General features: G+C 48.5%; 1 protein-coding gene across 3 annotated transcripts in view; it reads left to right on the top strand.

Moving 5' to 3' along the window:
• KSR2 (kinase suppressor of ras 2) overlaps positions 1–18,934 on the top strand; it is a 371,798-nt gene that overhangs the window by 300,887 nt on the left and 51,977 nt on the right. For all 3 annotated transcript variants that reach the window (XM_073222345.1, XM_073222344.1, XM_073222346.1), the window contains 3 exons: positions 34–106; positions 3,979–4,027; positions 5,829–6,196. In XM_073222345.1, the coding sequence (XP_073078446.1) occupies positions 34–106; positions 3,979–4,027; positions 5,829–6,196 (490 nt within the window). The remainder of the gene's footprint in view (positions 1–33; positions 107–3,978; positions 4,028–5,828; positions 6,197–18,934) is intronic.

Here is an 18,934-nt window from a genome sequence, read left to right as displayed (position 1 = left end):
TTGACTTCTGACAGTCTAATCCCTGTCACTCAGATGTGGTACCAGTACCAGAGACACCAACCCGGGCGCCCCAGGTCATTCTGCATCCAGTGACCTCGAATCCAATGTAAGTGGAACAGGGACCTCCTCCCCCTGCCCTGGACCCTCAGTCAGCTCAGGATCCCCTGCCCTGGAACCCCAGTCTGCTCAGGATCCCCTGTCCTGGACCCTCAGTCCTCTCAGGATCCCCTGCCCTGGACCTCCAGTCCACTCAGGATCCCCTGCCCTAGACCCTCAGTCTGCTCAGGATCCCCTGCCCTGGACCTTCAGGCTGCTCAGATCCCCTGCCCTGGACCCTCAGTCAGCTCAGGATCCCCTGCCCTGGACCCCCAGTCCACTCAGGATCCCCTGCCCTGGACCCTCAGGCTGCTCCGGATCCCCTGCCCTGGACTCTCAGTCTGCTCAGGATCCCCTGCCCTGGACCCCCAATCCACTCAGGATCCCCTGCCCTGAACCCTCAGGCTGCTCAGGATCCCCTGCCCTGGACCCTCAGGCTGCTCAGATCCCCTGCCCTGGACCCTCAGTCAGCTCAGGATCTTTCCTCCTCTTCCTGAAGCTGATGGGGTGGAGATGGAGGGAGAAGTACGAGGGGAACAGAGAAACACAGGGAATGACCGCACAGAAGGGGAGTGCGCAGCCCAGGCTGAGAAAGGCGACGCTGGCTCCCACGAGCCTGCCCTGCCTCGTGTCCCTGGCTCTGCCTGTCAAGTGTGATTTCCAGGGGTTGGACCATTTCCTTAGGACCCCAGACGCTTCTATGATCAGAAAGACAACTTTCCCCAGGTAATAGCTAGAGCTTAGTGAAAGGGTGTTATTCTACATCACTGTCCCCCCCTTTAAAAAGTATAATTCATGTTTATACCAGGGATCTGCAAACTACAACCAACGAACAAATCCAACTTGCTGTTTTTATAAAGTTTTATTAGAACACAGCCGTGCCCATTTGTTTATAATGTACCGTCTGTGGTGGTTTTCAAACTACAACCATAGAGTTGAGTAGTTGCTGTAGAGACCACGTGACCCACCAAGTCTGAAATACTTTCTGGCCCTTAACAGGCAAGTTTGCTGACTTTTGGTTTATACCATTATAAAAATAACAGGAGCTAATTTTGTAAAATTTGGACTATCCTGTAAAAACAGAAAGGAAGAACAATCCATCATAACTACACCACTCTTAGAACTTCAGTGTGTGCTCTTTCTATTCATATGTTACATACCTGTGATTCACGATATAGTTTCCATCATTCTTTATCCCTTAATGCTATAACATTCCATGTTCCATTGTTCCAGACTCTTCATAGACAGACATTTTTTTAATGACTATAAAATATATCATATTGATGGAGAATCATTTCCTTAACTATTTCCTAATTGCCAGCTCTTCCATCTTCCCGTACTTCACTGTTATAAACAATGCTACAACATACATCTTTGCGTGTGGTACCTTTGGCATCCTTGAGATACAGACCCTCCTTCCAGGTGGTCTATCCCTTTGCAGCTAAAGTGAGATCACTTTCCTTAACTTCTTTGGTTGTGACTGAAGTTGGGGGCACACCAGAGACTAATTTCAATTTCACTGTTTTCCTAGCTCAAGTTTTTGCCCACTTAGTTTTCTTTCTGGCTCCCCTAACTGCTCCATCCATTCTAACCCATGTTCTAGATTTTGTTAAGGACCCAAATGGTATGTCTCTGAAATGAAAGGCACAGCAATTTGCCGGGGACATGGTGCTGACATCTAGCTCCAGATCATTTCTCTGCTGCACATAAACCAATTCCACAATTTGTGCAAGACGAACTCCAGGTTATTAACTGACAGTCAGGGAGCACCAGTGAAAAACAGACTCAATAGCTGCCTGCAATCTGCTTAAATGTGCGTGAAGTGATGGGAACGAACTCTTTGCAGAAGGGAAATAATTGAATCGCCCTGACTGCTGTAATCACGCCTTGATGCAGGCAGAGGGGGGCTGCCTGTTCTGTTGTTGGGTGTAAGAAGGGACTCCAGCTGGATTGTTCCACCCAAATCTCCCCCAGGCACCAAGTTCACAGCATTTCAGCTATCATTGTGCGATTTCATTCTGCCTTCCCAGGCTGTACTATAAATAATTGGTTAATAAGAAAGAAAACACCACTTTGTTAACTGATCCTTCTTTCCCCTTTCTTGCCATCTTTTAGACTCCCTGCCACCACTGCCAGCAAGTGAATTGACTCTGTCTGCAGGGTCAGCCGCTTCCTGGGCCCTGAGGCTCGGGACAGGGGCGGGTACCCCAGTGAATGGGTGGATGGGGGCATCTGCTGAAGAAGAGGCACAGTGTTCATCGTGATTCCTTCCCCCCCCGAATCCCACTCTTTCTGTGCCTTCAGCAGCCCAGTTACTGTCTCCCACTGCACTCCAAAAACACAAACACATCCTCTACTCCAAACACCTGAAAACCCCTCAAACACTGTGCCCTACACCCCATCACGTACCATGTACTCCGAGACGCCCCTCCACCCAGATGCACACCCCAATACACCATCAACATGGCATGCTCCAACATCCATGTGCACAGAACCACACCTGCACAGACACAACCCATAATACCCACCACTACTCAATATGCACTTAGTACTCACACACACACACTGTGCCCCAGCACCCATGCTGAGTGTTCCCGAACTCAGAACACCCCTGCAGCTCATGAAGGCATCACTCGTGTGTGCACACACGTGCCCGCAGAGGCGTGTACACATGCACCCCGTGCCCTCCAGGCTCGCTTCCTCCTCCTCATTCTCACTCCACACATCCTCATTCCATGTGACTGGAAAGGTGCAACACAAATGCTGTGAACTTTTAAATACTTCCAGTAATCCTCTCTGCTGGGAATTCCCATCACCCTCCAGTTATTCAGTTCATAGCTGGCTTTTGGTCCCTGGCACTTCTAGCCTTTCTGCACAGTATCTGTGTAATTTATGTTCCTTAGTAACAATTCAATATTCCTTAAAATCAGGAGGCAGGCCATTTTCAACTCTATATCCCTCAAAGGGCCTAGCACTGTTCCTGGCCCATACGGGTTTCCCCTGCCCTCCAAAAGTAGAGCGTTCCTCGGAAACCTTTTGCAAGCCAAAATGGTGTAAAGCAAAGAAACAATAATCATTCATTCATATGGAAAAAATTTTGAAGGTTCCCAGACCCCAAAAATAACCTCTCAGGCTTTTCTGATACTTTAGGACACATCTTGCTAATGGATGCACAAAATAAACCAAGATAAAGCCCAGACATAATTCAAAGCTCTGGTAGCATGTCGCTGAGTGTAGTTTCCAGGGAAGGAGCTTGGTGGGGCCACCCTCACTGCTCGGAGGGTGCGGTTCCTTTATAACAGCTCCCTGCAAAACAGACACCATGAGATTTTTGCTTTTCACCCTTTTTTCATAAAAGTAAAAATCCTCTTCAGCTTTATTTCAATCAGTGGAAACGGGTTCTTTCATAAAAGCAAAACGGTGAAATGAGAACTTCAGTAAGCAAGGGATCCCTGTGATTCTAATTAAATCAAAGGAATAAGCAAACAGGCCAACTCTAAGGCCCTCCCTTAAGACTCCAAACCCGCGTGAGCTTTAGTAATCTGATCGATTCTTTCCTAGCGAACACCGAGAGCTCTGAGGATACTGCCACCCGTGGCACTTACGACAATGTGTAAGGAAGTGGCTAGACTAGGGGAAGCCAAGCAGTGAAGAAAAATGAGCCCCAAGCAGCCCAGAGAACCTATTTAAAACAATGTCCTTGCACACTTCTTCATGGCGACGTTACAGATTATTTTAGGCACAAGCGCTGGAGTGAAGTTCGAGACAAAGGCCGGGTGGTGAGGATTTATGTATCATTTTAGGACTCTTCATGCACGGATAAACTCAATACACAGACCTTCCTTTTCACCTAAAGGTCACATTTTCTTTCTTTCTTTAAAGCTTGGAAGGAAATCCGTTACTTCAGATTGAAGTGGAGCCAACCTCAGAGGTGAGAATCAGAGTGAAGCAGCTCTTTCTAAGGGCTGCTCAGAACTCGGCAACACCAGCCGGTGTCTTTAATGATGCAGAGGGCTTGAGGCTGGTGGGGCTGCAGTGGCCCTGTTTGATGGATGTTCTAACTCCGGGACGACGAGCAGGCAGGACCCCTCCTAGCACCGAGCCTAAGGGGCCATTATATAGCTCATATCATGGAAAAACTAGTTGTGCAGAAGTTGGCAAGACACGTGCATTCTTGGTTGGAAAATCCGTTTAGGGCCTGGTGAATACCAAGGGGGATGTGCCACACTGCCTTCAAAAGAATACCTGGGAGAAGGTAGTGGCCTCAGGGACATTTGGCTTGGTGGAGGGCTGAGACTGTTCTGGGGTTGCTTCTCACCTGTCAGAGCCCCTAGAGAAATAAATGAAGTATCCTTGGTGAGAACCAGGAACTCACCTACCAGTGTGTCCTGAGCTGGGAGGACTACAGTCAGGGTTTCCAGAGAAAATCGTGTACTTTTCCTGCAACTCAAGTGGTATTTGAGACACTATCTTAGGGGAGGCTGGTGTTGCCTGTGACATTCTCCTGAGCATGCTATTGGGGACGGCTTGCTTAAGTTTGGGGTCAGGAGGACCTGCAGCCTTCTCAGGCCCTCTCATCAGGCCTCAAGCCTCTGGGCTTGCACCCGGCCCAGGGCACCTGCCACTCCCACACTGTGACGAAAGAATCAAGGGCAGGGTGCCCGCAACCCCCAGCACGAACAGACACCAGCTGGGGGGTGGGCACCAACACCTTGAGTGCTTAGCTACTGTGGTGGTCATGCCTACATGTACCTGAGTCGTGGGGCCACGCAGGATATGCAGACTTCTGGGCTGCTCATAGTCCGATTCAGTAGATAGCTGGGAGGGTTGGGAGGGACGGGGATCTGCATTTCCTCAGGCATCCGATCAGATGTTTCGTATAGGTGCTTCGGTCCGTTCAAAGAACTTCACAGGCCTTCACCTCATTGAAAACCTCATGCCACCTCCAGGGACCAATTTTATTAGCCCCACTTTATGATGAGGAAAGGAAGACTCAGAGAAGTGGTAACTTGCTCAGGATCACACAGAGGCCAGATTCTAGCTCATCTGGTCTGGCCGTTAAGCCCATCCTGCCCACGTCTCCTGTGCCCCCAGCCATGTTGCTGCAGAGGAACCCCTGGCCTCTGGCCTGTGCAGAGTAGCTCTGATCTCTCCCAGTTTCTGATCCATCAATTCCCAATTCCTCAGAGGAAGTAAAAGGCATTCCATACGGTTGTCACATGTCCTAGATAGGCACATGGTGTGCCCATATTTTAGCCTGTTGCCTTACACGTGTGCAAATAGGCAAGTGAACGCATCACGGTAGGTAGGAGAGCATTGGATATTAGCAGCTGGGCTGCCTGAATCTGAATCCCAGCTCTGCCTGGCTGCATGACTGAGAGTGAGGAACTTCCAGGGGTGACTGTCCATCCCCATTTGCCAGGACTGAGGGGCTGCCCAAGGGGACCTTCAGTGCCCAGACCAGGAAAGTCCTAGCAAACCAGAAGGGATAGTTTTCCCAGGATTTCTCCTCTCTAAGCCTCAGTTTCTCCCTTAGCACAAGAGAGTTGGAATTCCGTGATCTGCCTTTCAGCTCCTTCATTGTGTACGATTCTAGGGAGAGAGCTGTGCGTGCCAGCTGTAGATGCCCAGTGACACGTCCAGACCCACACATGCACAGCAGGACCCAGCATGCCCTGGTGGGAAGGTGGGGCAGGAACAACTCTGACCTCTGTCCCCCCTCCCGGCCACAGAATGAAGAGGGCCACGATGAGGCCGAGGAATCAGAGGATGACTTTGAGGAGATGAACCTGTCCCTCCTGTCGGCCCGGAGCTTCCCACGCAAGGCCAGCCAGACCAGCATCTTCCTCCAGGAGTGGGACATCCCGTTTGAGCAGCTGGAGGTCGGTGAGCTCATCGGCAAGGGCCGCTTCGGGCAGGTGTACCACGGCCGCTGGCACGGAGAGGTGGCCATCCGGCTGATTGACATCGAGAGGGATAATGAGGAGCAGCTGAAGGCCTTCAAGCGGGAGGTGATGGCCTACAGGCAGACGCGGCATGAGAATGTCGTGCTCTTCATGGGCGCCTGCATGAGCCCGCCCCACCTGGCCATCATCACCAGGTCAGTCCTGCCCAGGCTTCCCACCCGGGCATTCATTTCGGTGCTGTGCTTCTAGCAGAGCAGAGAAATGGGTTCTGGTTAATTCAGTGTTCTGGGGAATAGAGTGTCTCTTGCTCTACCAGTCACAGCTTATACAGTTTTGAGATTTGAGATTCCAGAAAATACTTTTAATGGTAACTTTGGCAGAGCAGCGCCATGGAAAGAGCGCTGAATGGGGAGTTAGAAAAGTTGGCTCTAGACTCCCCTGTGCTCCAGGTATTTGTGAAAATCTGAGACTCACTTCCTGCATTTTTTAATTGAATGGGTTAGACTGGACCAGAGGTTGGCAAACTGTTTCTGTAAAGCACCCAATACTAAATATTTTTGGCTTTATGGGCTATATAGTTTCCATAGCGACTGCTCAACTCTGCTACTACAGTGTGAAGGCAAGATGTAAATGGAGGATGTGTGTGGCTGTGTGCCAATTAAACTTTATTTATAAAGCCTGGCAGTGGGCTGGATTTGGCCCTCTGGCCCTAGTTTGCCAGGCCCTGGACTGAAAGGCTGATGACTGTTATTCCAGCTTTCACAGGGCCACGGGCAAAGCACATGAGCAGGGCTTTGCTGTTATTGTTTTAAACATCCGGGATCCATGATCTATAGCTGCACCGAAGGGGTATTTCTTAGAAACCGACATTAAGAAGATGTCAGATGCTAGCAACTTTCTTGGACTTGCCATCTCCAACCTCTCCCAGTGACATGGGGCATTGAATAAAATATAGCTTTAGTTTCCGGTGAACAGTTGTGCAACAATCCTCTGGTGTGTTTATAAACTCTGGCAGTTGCTCCCCTGTGGCAGTAGCGCTGGCCACAGGGCAGTGTTCTTGGTATGGCCTGAGATGCCAGGAGTCGGTCAGGAGCTCTCGTCTTCCCAAACTCAAGGAATAAATCCCAAATACACAAGCCTTGCATCTTGACAGGTGCCACAGCAGGAGCTGTGGACTCAGGGAAGAGCTGGTGTGTCTTTGATGAGTTCCCTTGTGAAACAAAGGCCCCTCAAGTCCATTTAGAAGATCTTGATCACCAGAAGGTGTATTATTGTCTGTCACCATTGACTGTGCAGGCAATGTGTTCACAAAGGATTAGAAGTGTAGGCATGGCTCTTCAGCCATTAAATCAGGCTAAGAAGGTAGTTCTCAACTCTGCACAGAAGTGACTCTCAAATCATCAGCCCTGATAATATTCAGGGGCTGAGCTGTCCTAATGAGGTGGGTATATCAGTAAGTTTTTGCTGAGGAGCAAACTACCTCAACACTTCATAGTTTTTCTCTGTTCTCTAGCCAGTTCTATACTGAGTCAGGCTCAGAAGTAGCTGGGCCCTTGGATGTGTCTGTGGTGAGCTGGCGGGTCACAGTGGGGCCTGGTCAGTCTGGGATGCCCTCACTCAGGTGTTTGCAGGTCAGCAGCCTGTCCGCTGGGTCCTCAGCTCTCGTCCACATAGCCTCTCACGCCCCAGCTGGCTAGCTCCGGCTCATTCCCGTGGTGGTCTCACGGTTCCAAGTGCAGCAAGAAGTCAAGCCCTGATAGACAAGTGCCTTTTACACCTCTGTGTCACACTGACTAATACGCATTGGTCAAAGCAAGTCATGGGGCCAGCCTAGATTCAAGAAAACGGACTCTCCCTGTGCACAGGAGGATTTGCAGGGTCATGTTGCAAGGGCGCGGATGCAGAGAGGGACAATGTGTGGCCATTTGCACAGCCTACCATTGCAAGACCCTCCGCTTCCTCGCCTCCTCCCTTTCTGATCCCGTTACGTATCATCTTCGTTAGCAGTCAGTCAATTGCCCTTGCATTGGGGTGCACAGGTCTGGTTAGAAGGTGGTCTCCCCACCGCTGGCCTTCTTGCCCACTGTCCCCACTAATCTGGTACTCCAAATTCCTCTCTGGTCACCTCCTCACCTCCTGGCCTGCTAAACCCTCTCTTTTACAGTCCCAAATTAGAAATTTGAAATTCGTCATCTCCTTTCCTTCCTGCCTGGCCCCTTTCAGGACTCCTGCCTCCCACCTTCCAACTTTTTCCATGTTTAGATTGGAGACTTGTTACCTATCCTTCCTCATCCCTTTCCCAAGGGCTGGCTAATTGGAAGTGGATGAATTCACTTAGCAGCCATCCTTGAAAAACGAGTGGTCATTATGAAAATGTGTTGCTCATCCCGCAAGCCAGCTGCGTTTGTAGCCCTTTTCTATTATACACAAAATTCTGCGTCCCCCTCCCCAAACACCATAACTGCCTGCAGATTTCACAAATAGCGCAGCCTTTTCCTGGCACCATGATAAAGACTCTGCAGCTTTGGGACATGTAATTGGTCTCTGAAGTGTTTTGGTATTTTGTATGAAGAAGCCAGATGAGCCCCAAAGAAGTGTCATCTATTCCATATTATTGTGTCATTATATGTTTATCTAAGGGAGGGGCTCTGTGCACCTTTCTCCTTCAGCTCTGTCCACTTACTGGCCATCAGATCTCTTATCCGAACATCTGGTTTGAAACCAAATATTTGAGTAATTTGATTAATCACTCCCATTCACACAATTGGCTGGCAGAGGTCGATGGTTGGGCAATAGCCAACCAACTGGAACAGTTTTTGGACCCTGGGTTTATTTTACAGGGAACAGAAGACCAGATAATTACCTGGCATATTCCAGATAAATTCACAATGGCGTGTTCTAGCCAATTACTTAGTAATTATCACCGAAGTTAACAAGTATTTCTAAGATTAGCTTTCTTGTAATGCAATGTGTATGGCTCTTGGGAAATGAGTAATAACCAACTAGTTACCCAATTGCTATATCCACAAATGCAATTAGCAGCAGGATGCTAAATCGTTTTACGATGGGGTCGTTATGAGATTATTGCAAAGCTATGGACAGTGTGCATAGTCACTCATTTTAAAGACTCCAAATGGAATTTGAAAGGCAATAAAGATAGAGTTGAATGAAGACATCTCTTGTCCTTCTAGCTTGCTGCAGAGTTTCCTAGGCCTCAGTTTCCCCATCTGGAAAATGAGGAGGTAGATATGGGTATTTGTTGCAGGGTCCTTCCAACTCAACAAAATTCTTTAGCTCTCTGAGAATGGGAAGCAGCCTGGGGCAGCTCCGGAGCTGTGCTTCCCAGAGGGCAGTCCACCAGATCTCCTACATCAGCACTGGAAAGGGGGGAAGGTCACTGAACAGGTTCCTGGGTGCTACCTAGGTGTTTCCTAGAGCTGTCGTAACAAATCCGCACACGCTCGGTAGCTTAAAATGAGACACATTTATTGTCTTAAAGCCGTGGAGGTCAGAAGTCTGCAGTGGGTCTCACTGAACTTAAACAAAATCACAGGGCTGTGTTCCTCTCTGAGGCTCTAGAGGGGATCTGTTCCTTGCCTTTCCCAACTTTTAGAGCTGATTCCTGGCATTCTTTGGCACGTGGCCCCTTCCTCCTTCTTCAAAGCCAGCAGCGTAGCATCTTGCTTCCACTGTCACATAGCCGCCTTTGTGGTCACATCTCCTTATAAGGATATTGTGGTTGCGTCCAAGACCATCTCTCATTTCAAGAAGCTTCTACAAAGTCGCTTTTGCAGTTACAAGGTAACTTTCACATTTTCCAGGGATTAGGACCTAGCTATTTTGGGGGGCCATTTTTCAGCTTACCACATCACCCTAGAGCTAATGAGTCAAGTCTATCTATAGGTAGAGGCATTTCACCCAAGCCCCCTGCCCATTCCAACCTGAGTCGTATTTGGGCACCATGCCCTAGAGAAAATCGCCAGGGAGTTCCTTTTCTGTCCCCAGCATGGGTGCCACATGTGTCCAGCTAGTACAAAGGGAAATGGAAACAGAGAAGTTTTGTGAGCACAATAGATCAGACAGAATCATAAAACAATTAGGATCTCAGTGAGTGGTAGTTTGTTATTTATCTGTTTTTCAGCTTACTGCCATGGAGACAAAGATAAGGCAAAATGCTGAAATTGATGTCTCAGAGAGGACGGTGGTAGGGGAATCCTATCCCAGTGAACCCATCCTGGCCGTATTACAGACGTGGAGACTGAGACCAGGAAAGGAAAGTGGGGCCAGGACAAGGACACAGGTCTCCACTGATACACCTCATCCTCCCTGAATTCATTCATTCAACCAACAGATATTAGTAAACACTTATTAAGTACCAGACACTTTGCTGGATACGAGAGCAAGACAGCCTAGGTCCTAGTAGGTGCTAGTGCTACAGGAGTAATGAGGTAGTTTGAGGAGGCTCCAGTGTGTTGAAGGTAACAAATCAAAGATAAGTGCCAAGAAGGACTTGGGCATTAGGGTTAATTTAGGTGTGTGCCTGGAGGCAGGGACGCAGCCTCTCTGAAGCAGTGGTATTTGGGCAGGGACCGAAATGCTAGGAGCCAGCTCTGCAGATGCAGGAACAGGCTCATCCAGCGGAGGGAACAGCAAGTGCAAAGGCCCCAGGGTAGGAATGAGCATGGACTGTTTGAGACCAGAAAGAAGACTGTGGGCGGTGAGGGAAAGAGGGTGGGTGATAAGGGTAAAGAACTCGGCATACCCGTGCCTATAGCCGCCTCTCAGCCTCAGCACTGTGAGCCTTGTGGTAGGAAAACTCACATAGGGGGCTGTCCTACCCATTGAAGGATGTCTGGCAGCATCCCTACCTCCTACTCACTAGATGCCAGTGGCACCAAGCCCCTGGTTTGTGACAACCAAAAGTGTCTTTAGATATCACCAAATGTCCCATGGGGCAAAGTCAGCCGAGTTGAGAGCCATTGGCCCAGAGACTCTAATTAGCCTGGATGGGGCACAGGCCTCAGTACAGAACCTGCCCCATGTGACTCCACCAGGCAGCTGGGATCCTCTATTGGAGGACCATAAAGCCTGGTGAGAGGGGTAGATTTTGTGTAAGGGCAGCAGGCAGCAGGATTTTGTGCTAATGGTTGCAGGCAGGGGCAGTACCTGATGCCTTTGGACGCAAAAACTGGATAACTTCCAAAACAAAGGGTGGGAGAGCACTGATGGCCACAGAGGCGACCCAATGCGAGGAAATGCCAGTTCGCCCAAACCTCCGATCGCGGTCCAGGAGCGAGTGCCAGCGTCCTTTCCCCCATGCCACCTCCGCCCTCGGCCCGACCAGGGCATGTTGTGTCATGAAGCCTGCAGGCCCTGGTTGCTGTTTGGCCGGTGGGTGAGGGTTTTGCATGGAGGGTAAGCTGTGGCTCCACCCTGGTGGTTGCAAGGGGTGAGTCTCAGTTGGGAGAAGCCACCCCCTCCTTCCCAGAAAGGATTATCACATTGTCCCCCAGCCGTCTCTTGCTGCTGCCCCAGCCCTCCCTCAGGAAAGGGAGATTCCCAGTCTGCGGCCCCCAGAGTTGGTGGGTCTGTCACGTGGTTCCTTTTCCTGAAACTGAAGGAGGCACAGCTGATGGTTGTGGCCGAAACCATTTCCCGGGTTTAGAGTCATTCATTTAATGTTGATAAATGGAGAACCCTCAAAATAAACCAAAAAAAATAAAAAATAAAAAACAGATTCTTCCAGCCTTCAGCAAGTGATCTGCTTCAGGCCAGGCACAGTGCTGTGCTTGTCCATCTCTCTCCTGTGCCCATTTTACAGATGGGAGCACCGAGGTGGGAGAGGCAGCAGGAGCCCTCAGCCCGTCATAGAAGAAAATAACTGACAGAACCTGGAATTGAGCACCCATATATCTGAGTATTCGTCTAGCATGCTCCTTCTTTGCCAAGGCTGCGTCAGCCAGGTCTAGGGAATGGGCTCAACCTGTGAGCACAAGTATAGCTCAGGAGATCACCACCTGTGATCATGCCAGCATCACCTGGGGGACTGGGTGGCAACACAAGGTCAGACCCCATCTTATGCCAACGATCCAGGACTTCTGCTTTTTTAAATGAAGGGCCAGGGGACTTGGTACACCAGTGTAAGAACCCCTGGCTTATTAAACTGAGTGTCATTTTTTGTTGCTTTGCTTCTTCTCATGTATTTCTGAAATGCCCCATAAATTCCTGTGGGGCCAACACACACCCTGCCTCCTCCATATACTCCATAAGTAACAAACCAACTCTCTCTCCCTTTTCTCTTGCACTCTGTCCTCTCTCCCACTCTTTCTCTCATAAAAACACATGCTTGCTCACTTTCTTTCCCTGCAAAAGACTTATTTCATTACTAGTAGCAACTCACAAAGGTTCCATAGCCCAGAAGCCCTTAACCCCAGCCCTGAAATATTTTCCTAGAATCCCCAGATGACTTAAACTCATGCTTCATAGTGTGGACCCCTGATCAGCATCACCTGGGAACACGTTAGAAATACAACTTCCTACCCCCTTGCCCCACCAGAGGCTGTGGGTGGGCCCAGCTATCTGACTTAAGAGGACCTCTGGGAGATTCTGGTGTACACTCAAGCTTGGCCTCATTGCTGTAGAGACTAGTTCCTACTTCCTTGTGGATTGAGCAGACTTTTCTGCTGCCAGGAGTTTCCTGCACACCTGGGAAACTTTGCTCCCTTGTGGAGTGATTTTTTTTTTTTTTGGTATCATTAATCTACAATTACAGAAAGAACATTATGTTTACTAGGTTCCCCCTTCACCAAGTCCCCCCCACATACCCCTTCACAGTCACTGTCCATCTGCGTAGTAAGATGCTGTAAAATCACTACTTGTCTTCTCTGTGTTGCGCAGCCCTCCCCGTGCCCCCCACGCACTGTATATGCTAATCGTAAGGCCCCCTTTCTTTTTCCCCGCCCTTATCCCTCCCTTCCCACTCATCATCCCCAGTCCCTTTTCCTTTGGTAACTGTTAGTCCATTCTTGGGTTCTGTGATTCTGCTGCTGTTTTGTTCCTTCAGTTTTCCTTTGTTTTTATACTCCACATATGAGTGAAATCATTTGGTACTTGTCTTTCTCCACTTGGCTTATTTCACTGAGCATAATACCCTCTAGCTCCATCCATGTTGTTGCGACTGGTAGGATCTGTTTTTTTCTTATGGCTGAATAATATTCCATTGTGTATATGTACCACATCTTCTTTATCCATTCATCTACTGATGGACACTTAGGTTGCTTCCATATCTTGGCTACTGTAAACAGTGCAGTGATAAACATAGGGGTGCATCTGTCTTTTTCAAACTGGAGTGCTACATTCTTAGGGTAAATTCCTAGAAGTGGAATTCCTGGGTCAAATGGTATTTCTATTTTGAGCATTCTGAGAAACCTCCATACTGCTTTCCACAATGGTTGAACCTCATGGAGTGATTTTGTCAGGCACACCAAGAGATGAGCAGCTGAGTCCAAAATGAGTGAGGGCCTGGAATGTCCCAGTCTGAGAACCAGCAGGGCCTGAGAGCCAGCTCTTGGCTTCAGGGCTGATGTGAGCTCACTGCCATGCCTTCCACAGACAGTTATGGGACCCTGGCTGAGTGCCAGGCTGCATGCAAGGTGCTCAGAGTAGCATTCCTATGGTTTGTATAAGGACTTTATGTTCCAGAGGAGACAGACAATACTAAGTGAAGCAGAGAAGTAAGATAAAGCATGGGTTAAGTACTGTGAAAGCCATAAATGAGGGATGGGCCAGTGCAGCAGGAGGACTACTCAGTGAGGAGCAGCTCAGAAGAGGTGTCTTAGAGGGGTGACATTTGAGCTGAGACCTAGTAATAAGGAGAGGCAGAGAAAGAGCTGTCCAGGAAGGGGCATAGCAAGTGCAAAGGCCGTGAGGTGAGAATGAGCCAGGAACATTTGAGGGCCAGCAGGAGGCAGGTGCATGATGGCAGGCAGGTAGGAGAGGAGCTGCAGGCCTTCAAAGTACAAGTAAAGGTGCGGAGTTTATCTGGGGTAGAAGGGAGCCTGTGAAAGACTCGAAACAAGAGCTGCTCACATCAGTAGGAAAGTGTCCTTATTGTCTGTCTGCTGCCTCCTCTTGCACTCAGCTGGTTGGTTCAGTGGGTCAAAACTCCTCTGGTTGACAGCATCGTTGGCATCCTCCAAGCCAGCACGGAAGGACACAAGCAGAGGACATAGGACTCTGGGACGTCCCGGCTGTCGTGTGGTATTTCCACCCATGTGGACCTCCAGAAAGACGTCTGACAGGCTCCTCTGCATTTGGGAGCACAGTGAACTTCAAGATGCTTTCCCAGGGATGGGAGTAGCAGGGAGTGGGGCACTGGGGGCGTCACATAAACGTCTGGTTGTGCTATTGGAGCTTGGGATGTGCATCCGGGAAAGAAGGAAGGACAAACGGGGTTTCCCTACTGCTCTTGGGAAGATTTGTATTTTAATATTTCCTTTGGCAACTGTCCTCAGTCTTTTCTCTGGGTGCCTAGACTCTGAAGGCAATTTTGCCATCATGTGAGGTTGACTGTACTGCCCGTGTGTATGAGGCACTCAGCCTCACCCGTCTCCCATGGACAAGGTAGTAACGAAATCTCGTGGAGCCTCATTTACACAGCATTTTAAATCTGGTACGTATCAGGAGTTATTTAATAGGTTATTCCCCACTGCAAATCAGTTCCTGTTTTCCATGCTTTCAAATATAATAGCACCATGCTGCTATATTTGATAAACGGAAGACCCTGCCTTCTACAAAGACAGTAACTTTGTGCCCAAATGAGATTTGACTTGCTTTTTCTGTACTTAGGGGCTTTCTGATTTTTTTTTTCCTTCAGGCCAGTTTGATTGTCCTAAATATAACATACAAGAGTGGGGGGCCTGGGCACATGAAGATTCCATCCCCCATCATCTAGTAGAATTGGCTTCCTTTTATGTTTAAAAAGCTGAATTGCTTTCCCTTTATAAAGCACAGCTGAAAAGGTTTTTTGTCTGTGGCTGCCTTTAATTGTGCTGGAATGTAAATCGCCCCAGGACTTTTGTGAAGGAAGCGCTATAAATGTACTGCATCATTATCATTATTATTATTAGCATCATCTCATGTACATTGCATATGCCTGTCGGTAAATGATCATATGACCAGCAGAGGTTTTGCACGGGTGACGACTGCCACTGGTCACCACTTTCCTCAAATCTCAAATATTCTAAATGAGCATGTGTGACATCTGTCATCACTTAAATATCTTTTGTGCTTATCACACAAGTGATGACTCACTTGTTACTGAAAATGCAGATCAGCGAAAAGAAGAGAAGGAAATTCACACATAATGTCTCCAGCCAGAGAGAATCACCTTAGCATTTTGGTGTGTATCTTTCCAGGCAGTGTTCTCAATGTATATGCAGACTCAGTTTGTGTTCGTCAGGGTAACTGTAGCTGCTGTAACAAATAAGCTTAAAACATTAAGACTTCTAACACAATAGAACTCCCTTTCTTGCTTACGCAGTCGTCCCAGATGGGTGTTTCTGGATAGTGGGAGGCTTTTCTTCCTGTGTGGAGAGATCCAAGACCTATCCCAGCTTTTGGATCCATCCCTAGGGCTCAGAGTCCCCTGCCTCTAGCTGGGGGAGGAGGAAAGAGCAGGGAGGGTCACATCGAAGTGTCTCTGAACCGTGCCTACAAGTGGTGCACAGCATTCCACTTGTGTGGATCTTGACCACATCTGACTACAAGGGAGGCTGAGAAATAGGTGACTCTATTCCCAGGCGGAAAATGATGTGGGTTTTGGTGCAGAGCCAGTGGCTCCGTAACATGCACACATCTATGGGTAGATATTCTGTCCCACTGAAGGTAGACTCACCCAGCAACCATCTTGTGACTTGCTATTTTCACTAAATAACATAAGTATAAACACTCCCTTTTTTGGATTTGGGTCTATTGCAAATTTCTTCACTCCTGTTTGCCTCAGTTTCCTGATCTATAAAGTGGGGATAACACTTATCTCTCTTGGATGGAATGATAAAAATTAGAGATCTTACATGCAAAGGCTATAGCTTAATGCCTCCTGTAACTGGAAGTGCTCAATACCTTGTATCTTCCAGTTGCTATAGTAACAACGATAATATTCTAGCAACAATGACGGCAATAAAGAGAATGATGACAGCAGTCAGGAAAAGTAGTATATTTTCTCTCAGGTGCCAAAGCATCCTTGGCGCTACAAACAGCAGGTGTTTTGTGTTTATTATAATATCAAATGATGCAAGGTGATAGCTGTGGTTTGATTACTTGGATGGGTTTCCCAGCTCTGCTCCTGGCTTGTCCCTTGGCCAGGTCGCTTACCCTTTCTCAGCTTGGGGCCATGCAGAAGATGTTGAGGGGGGAGCTGATTATACTGGTCTCCAGCTCAGATGGACGGCTGAGGCTGGAAATAACTGCATGTGAGTCATCTATGTAGAAGTGATGATGGGAGCTGAGGTCATGCAGGGGAGCGAGGGGGTGTTGCCTGAGGACAGAGCCTGGAGCACCATCAGCATGGGGTGGCCTGGTGGGGACAGGTCATCCTGTACAGGGGACTGGGCAGGAGCAGACAGGGCAGCAGAGGCAGCCAGAAGAGCATGGAGTCCTGAAGCCAATCCAGAGCCCCTCCCAAGGCCTCATGGGCTTTGTTTTCATTATCACGCTTCTCACCGTAAGAAAGTATTTGGTCCCTCAGGCCATCTGCTTGCTTTTTGTCTCTTTTCCCTATGTTCACTCCCCCACGTTGGAACATAAGCCCCAGGAAATCAGGACTTCCACTGTTTGGCTCACTTCTGTATCCCCAGCCTCTAAAATATTAGGTTCTCCTTAAATACTTGTTGAATGAATGAATAACAGTTTCCCAAAATACATTCACACGCACTGTCACAGGCTGCTCATCTAGGCGAGGGGACCAGCAAACAGTGAATGGTACTGTTTACTCAGAATCTCTGAGGAATGAGTGGAACATCAGTAAAATATAGTACAAACTGGGTGGGGGGTGGCTATGGGATGTGGGAGAATCGATGGTGAGGAAAGGAAAAAAGATCCCAATTATGCAATGTAAATTATAATACTAGGATAAAGAGGCTGAGTGGTGTGGGGTACTTGCCCCAAAGGCTCGTTGTGTGCACGGTCCTGGGTGGGGCGCTGGGAACAGGGAGAGGAAGGCATGGCCTCGGCCCCCTTTGAGCTCACAGACAGATAAGTAACTGGATGAGTCTCAAAAGGTGTCATGATCCTTTCTATAGGATCCTTGGGGGTGGTGGGGACTCAGAGGTAGCCCCTTTATCCAACCAGGGAATTGGTCAGGTGGACAAGAAGGTGTTGGCATTCCTAAGAGAGGGACCAGCACTTGGAAAGTGCTGGAGGAGGAAGGGAGCAAGACCAGGGACCAGTAGTCACCGCCTAGAGTCTGGGATCCACATGGGGAGTCGCAAGAGATAAGCAGTCAGAAATGATCATAAAGGGCCTGTGAGCCAAGCTAAGGAACTTGAACTTCTCTCATGAAGGCAGAGGGCAGACCCCAGAGATTTCATCAGAGGGATGACACAGTCTGGTTTGCATTTTAGAAAGACTGCTTTGGGGCGATCCCTTTTCTTAGGAGAGCTTGCAGCAACATATTGCTATATTTCCCTCCTCCAAGAATGGTGTGGACAGTTCGTGTTGATCCTAATCAGACATCAGTGGGAGCAAATGTAGGTTTTAATGCCCTCGGTTCTAAAAGATACTTGGCACGACTCCCTAAGGGGAAAGCAATAGCGAGCTGGCAGTCCTTTGCAAATGAAGGCATTTTCAACAGCTTTCACTGTTTACCCAAGATAAAAATATCCAGCTGCACTCCCATGTTTTGAAGGCACGAGTAGGCAACATCAGGTCCTTAACATGTGTTCTAGAAACCAGAGGGACAGTTTCCTCAGCATTGCTGGCAGGCAGTGGTTAAAGATTCAGGAGCACGGGTAGCTTCACGGAGGAGGCAAAGTTGTAATTAAAAGCTGGTTCCCTACAATCTGATCGACCTGCGTGCAAATACTGGTTTCTCTGTCGTTTGAATCATTTTAAGAACCCTCTGTAGTAGGTACCACTCAACTCCTCAAGGAAGCAGAGAGATAAAGCAACGTGCCTAGGCAGGATTTGAACTCAAGACTGTTCGATTCAGACCAAAGTCCATATTCAACCATCTTCTCATCCTCTCCCTTCCCAGCTGCACCCAAATCAATCCTGCTTTTTAATGCCCTGTGGCCCTCTTTGAACCCTCCACTGCTGGGTCCTCTCCCCCCCGGGGAAGACAAAGACTGACCTGCCTCTAGGTCAGGTTCATCGTCCAAACCATCGAACTTGCCTGGCTTAGGACTTGTGGAGTCGGCAGCAGGTGCAAATTGAAACCCTGGCATGCGTCCCTTTTCTTCCCCACTCTCGCTGCAGGCTCTGGGATGGCGGGAATGGCAAGTGTTAGATCAGTGTGTTTTCACTGCCCTGGGAACTTGCTGGGCCCCTGGGGTTTGGTCTGATGTATTCCCAGCCCAGCTACAGTTGCTTGGGCACTGCTCAACTTCTGCTTTGTTCCTGCCTGGTCATGTTTAAAATAATTAAGCCCATAAATCAAATAATAAATAGATATTGACTCTTCATCATGCAGTATATCAGGATTGATTGACCACTGGGGATACTGCTTTCCTCAATCAATGGGGAGCTGGGGGGATAAATAAATCTTGATAATGACTAGCAAGAGGAAAATCAATAAGTATATTAATATGTGCATTGGGAACATCTATCTTCAAATGTGAAATAAGAGTTTGTTTTGGCAGAGAGGGAAGAAGTGAGGAGGGGAGCATAGAGAGAGAGAGAGACAGACTATCTCTAGACCCAAGCATGGTGCCTGG

Source organism: Manis javanica, chromosome 15 (assembly GCF_040802235.1).
Source record: "Manis javanica isolate MJ-LG chromosome 15, MJ_LKY, whole genome shotgun sequence".
In the NCBI taxonomy this organism is placed as follows: domain Eukaryota; kingdom Metazoa; phylum Chordata; class Mammalia; order Pholidota; family Manidae; genus Manis; species Manis javanica.
Note: the sequence above shows the minus strand (reverse complement) of the source record. Positions and strands in the feature narration are given on the sequence as shown.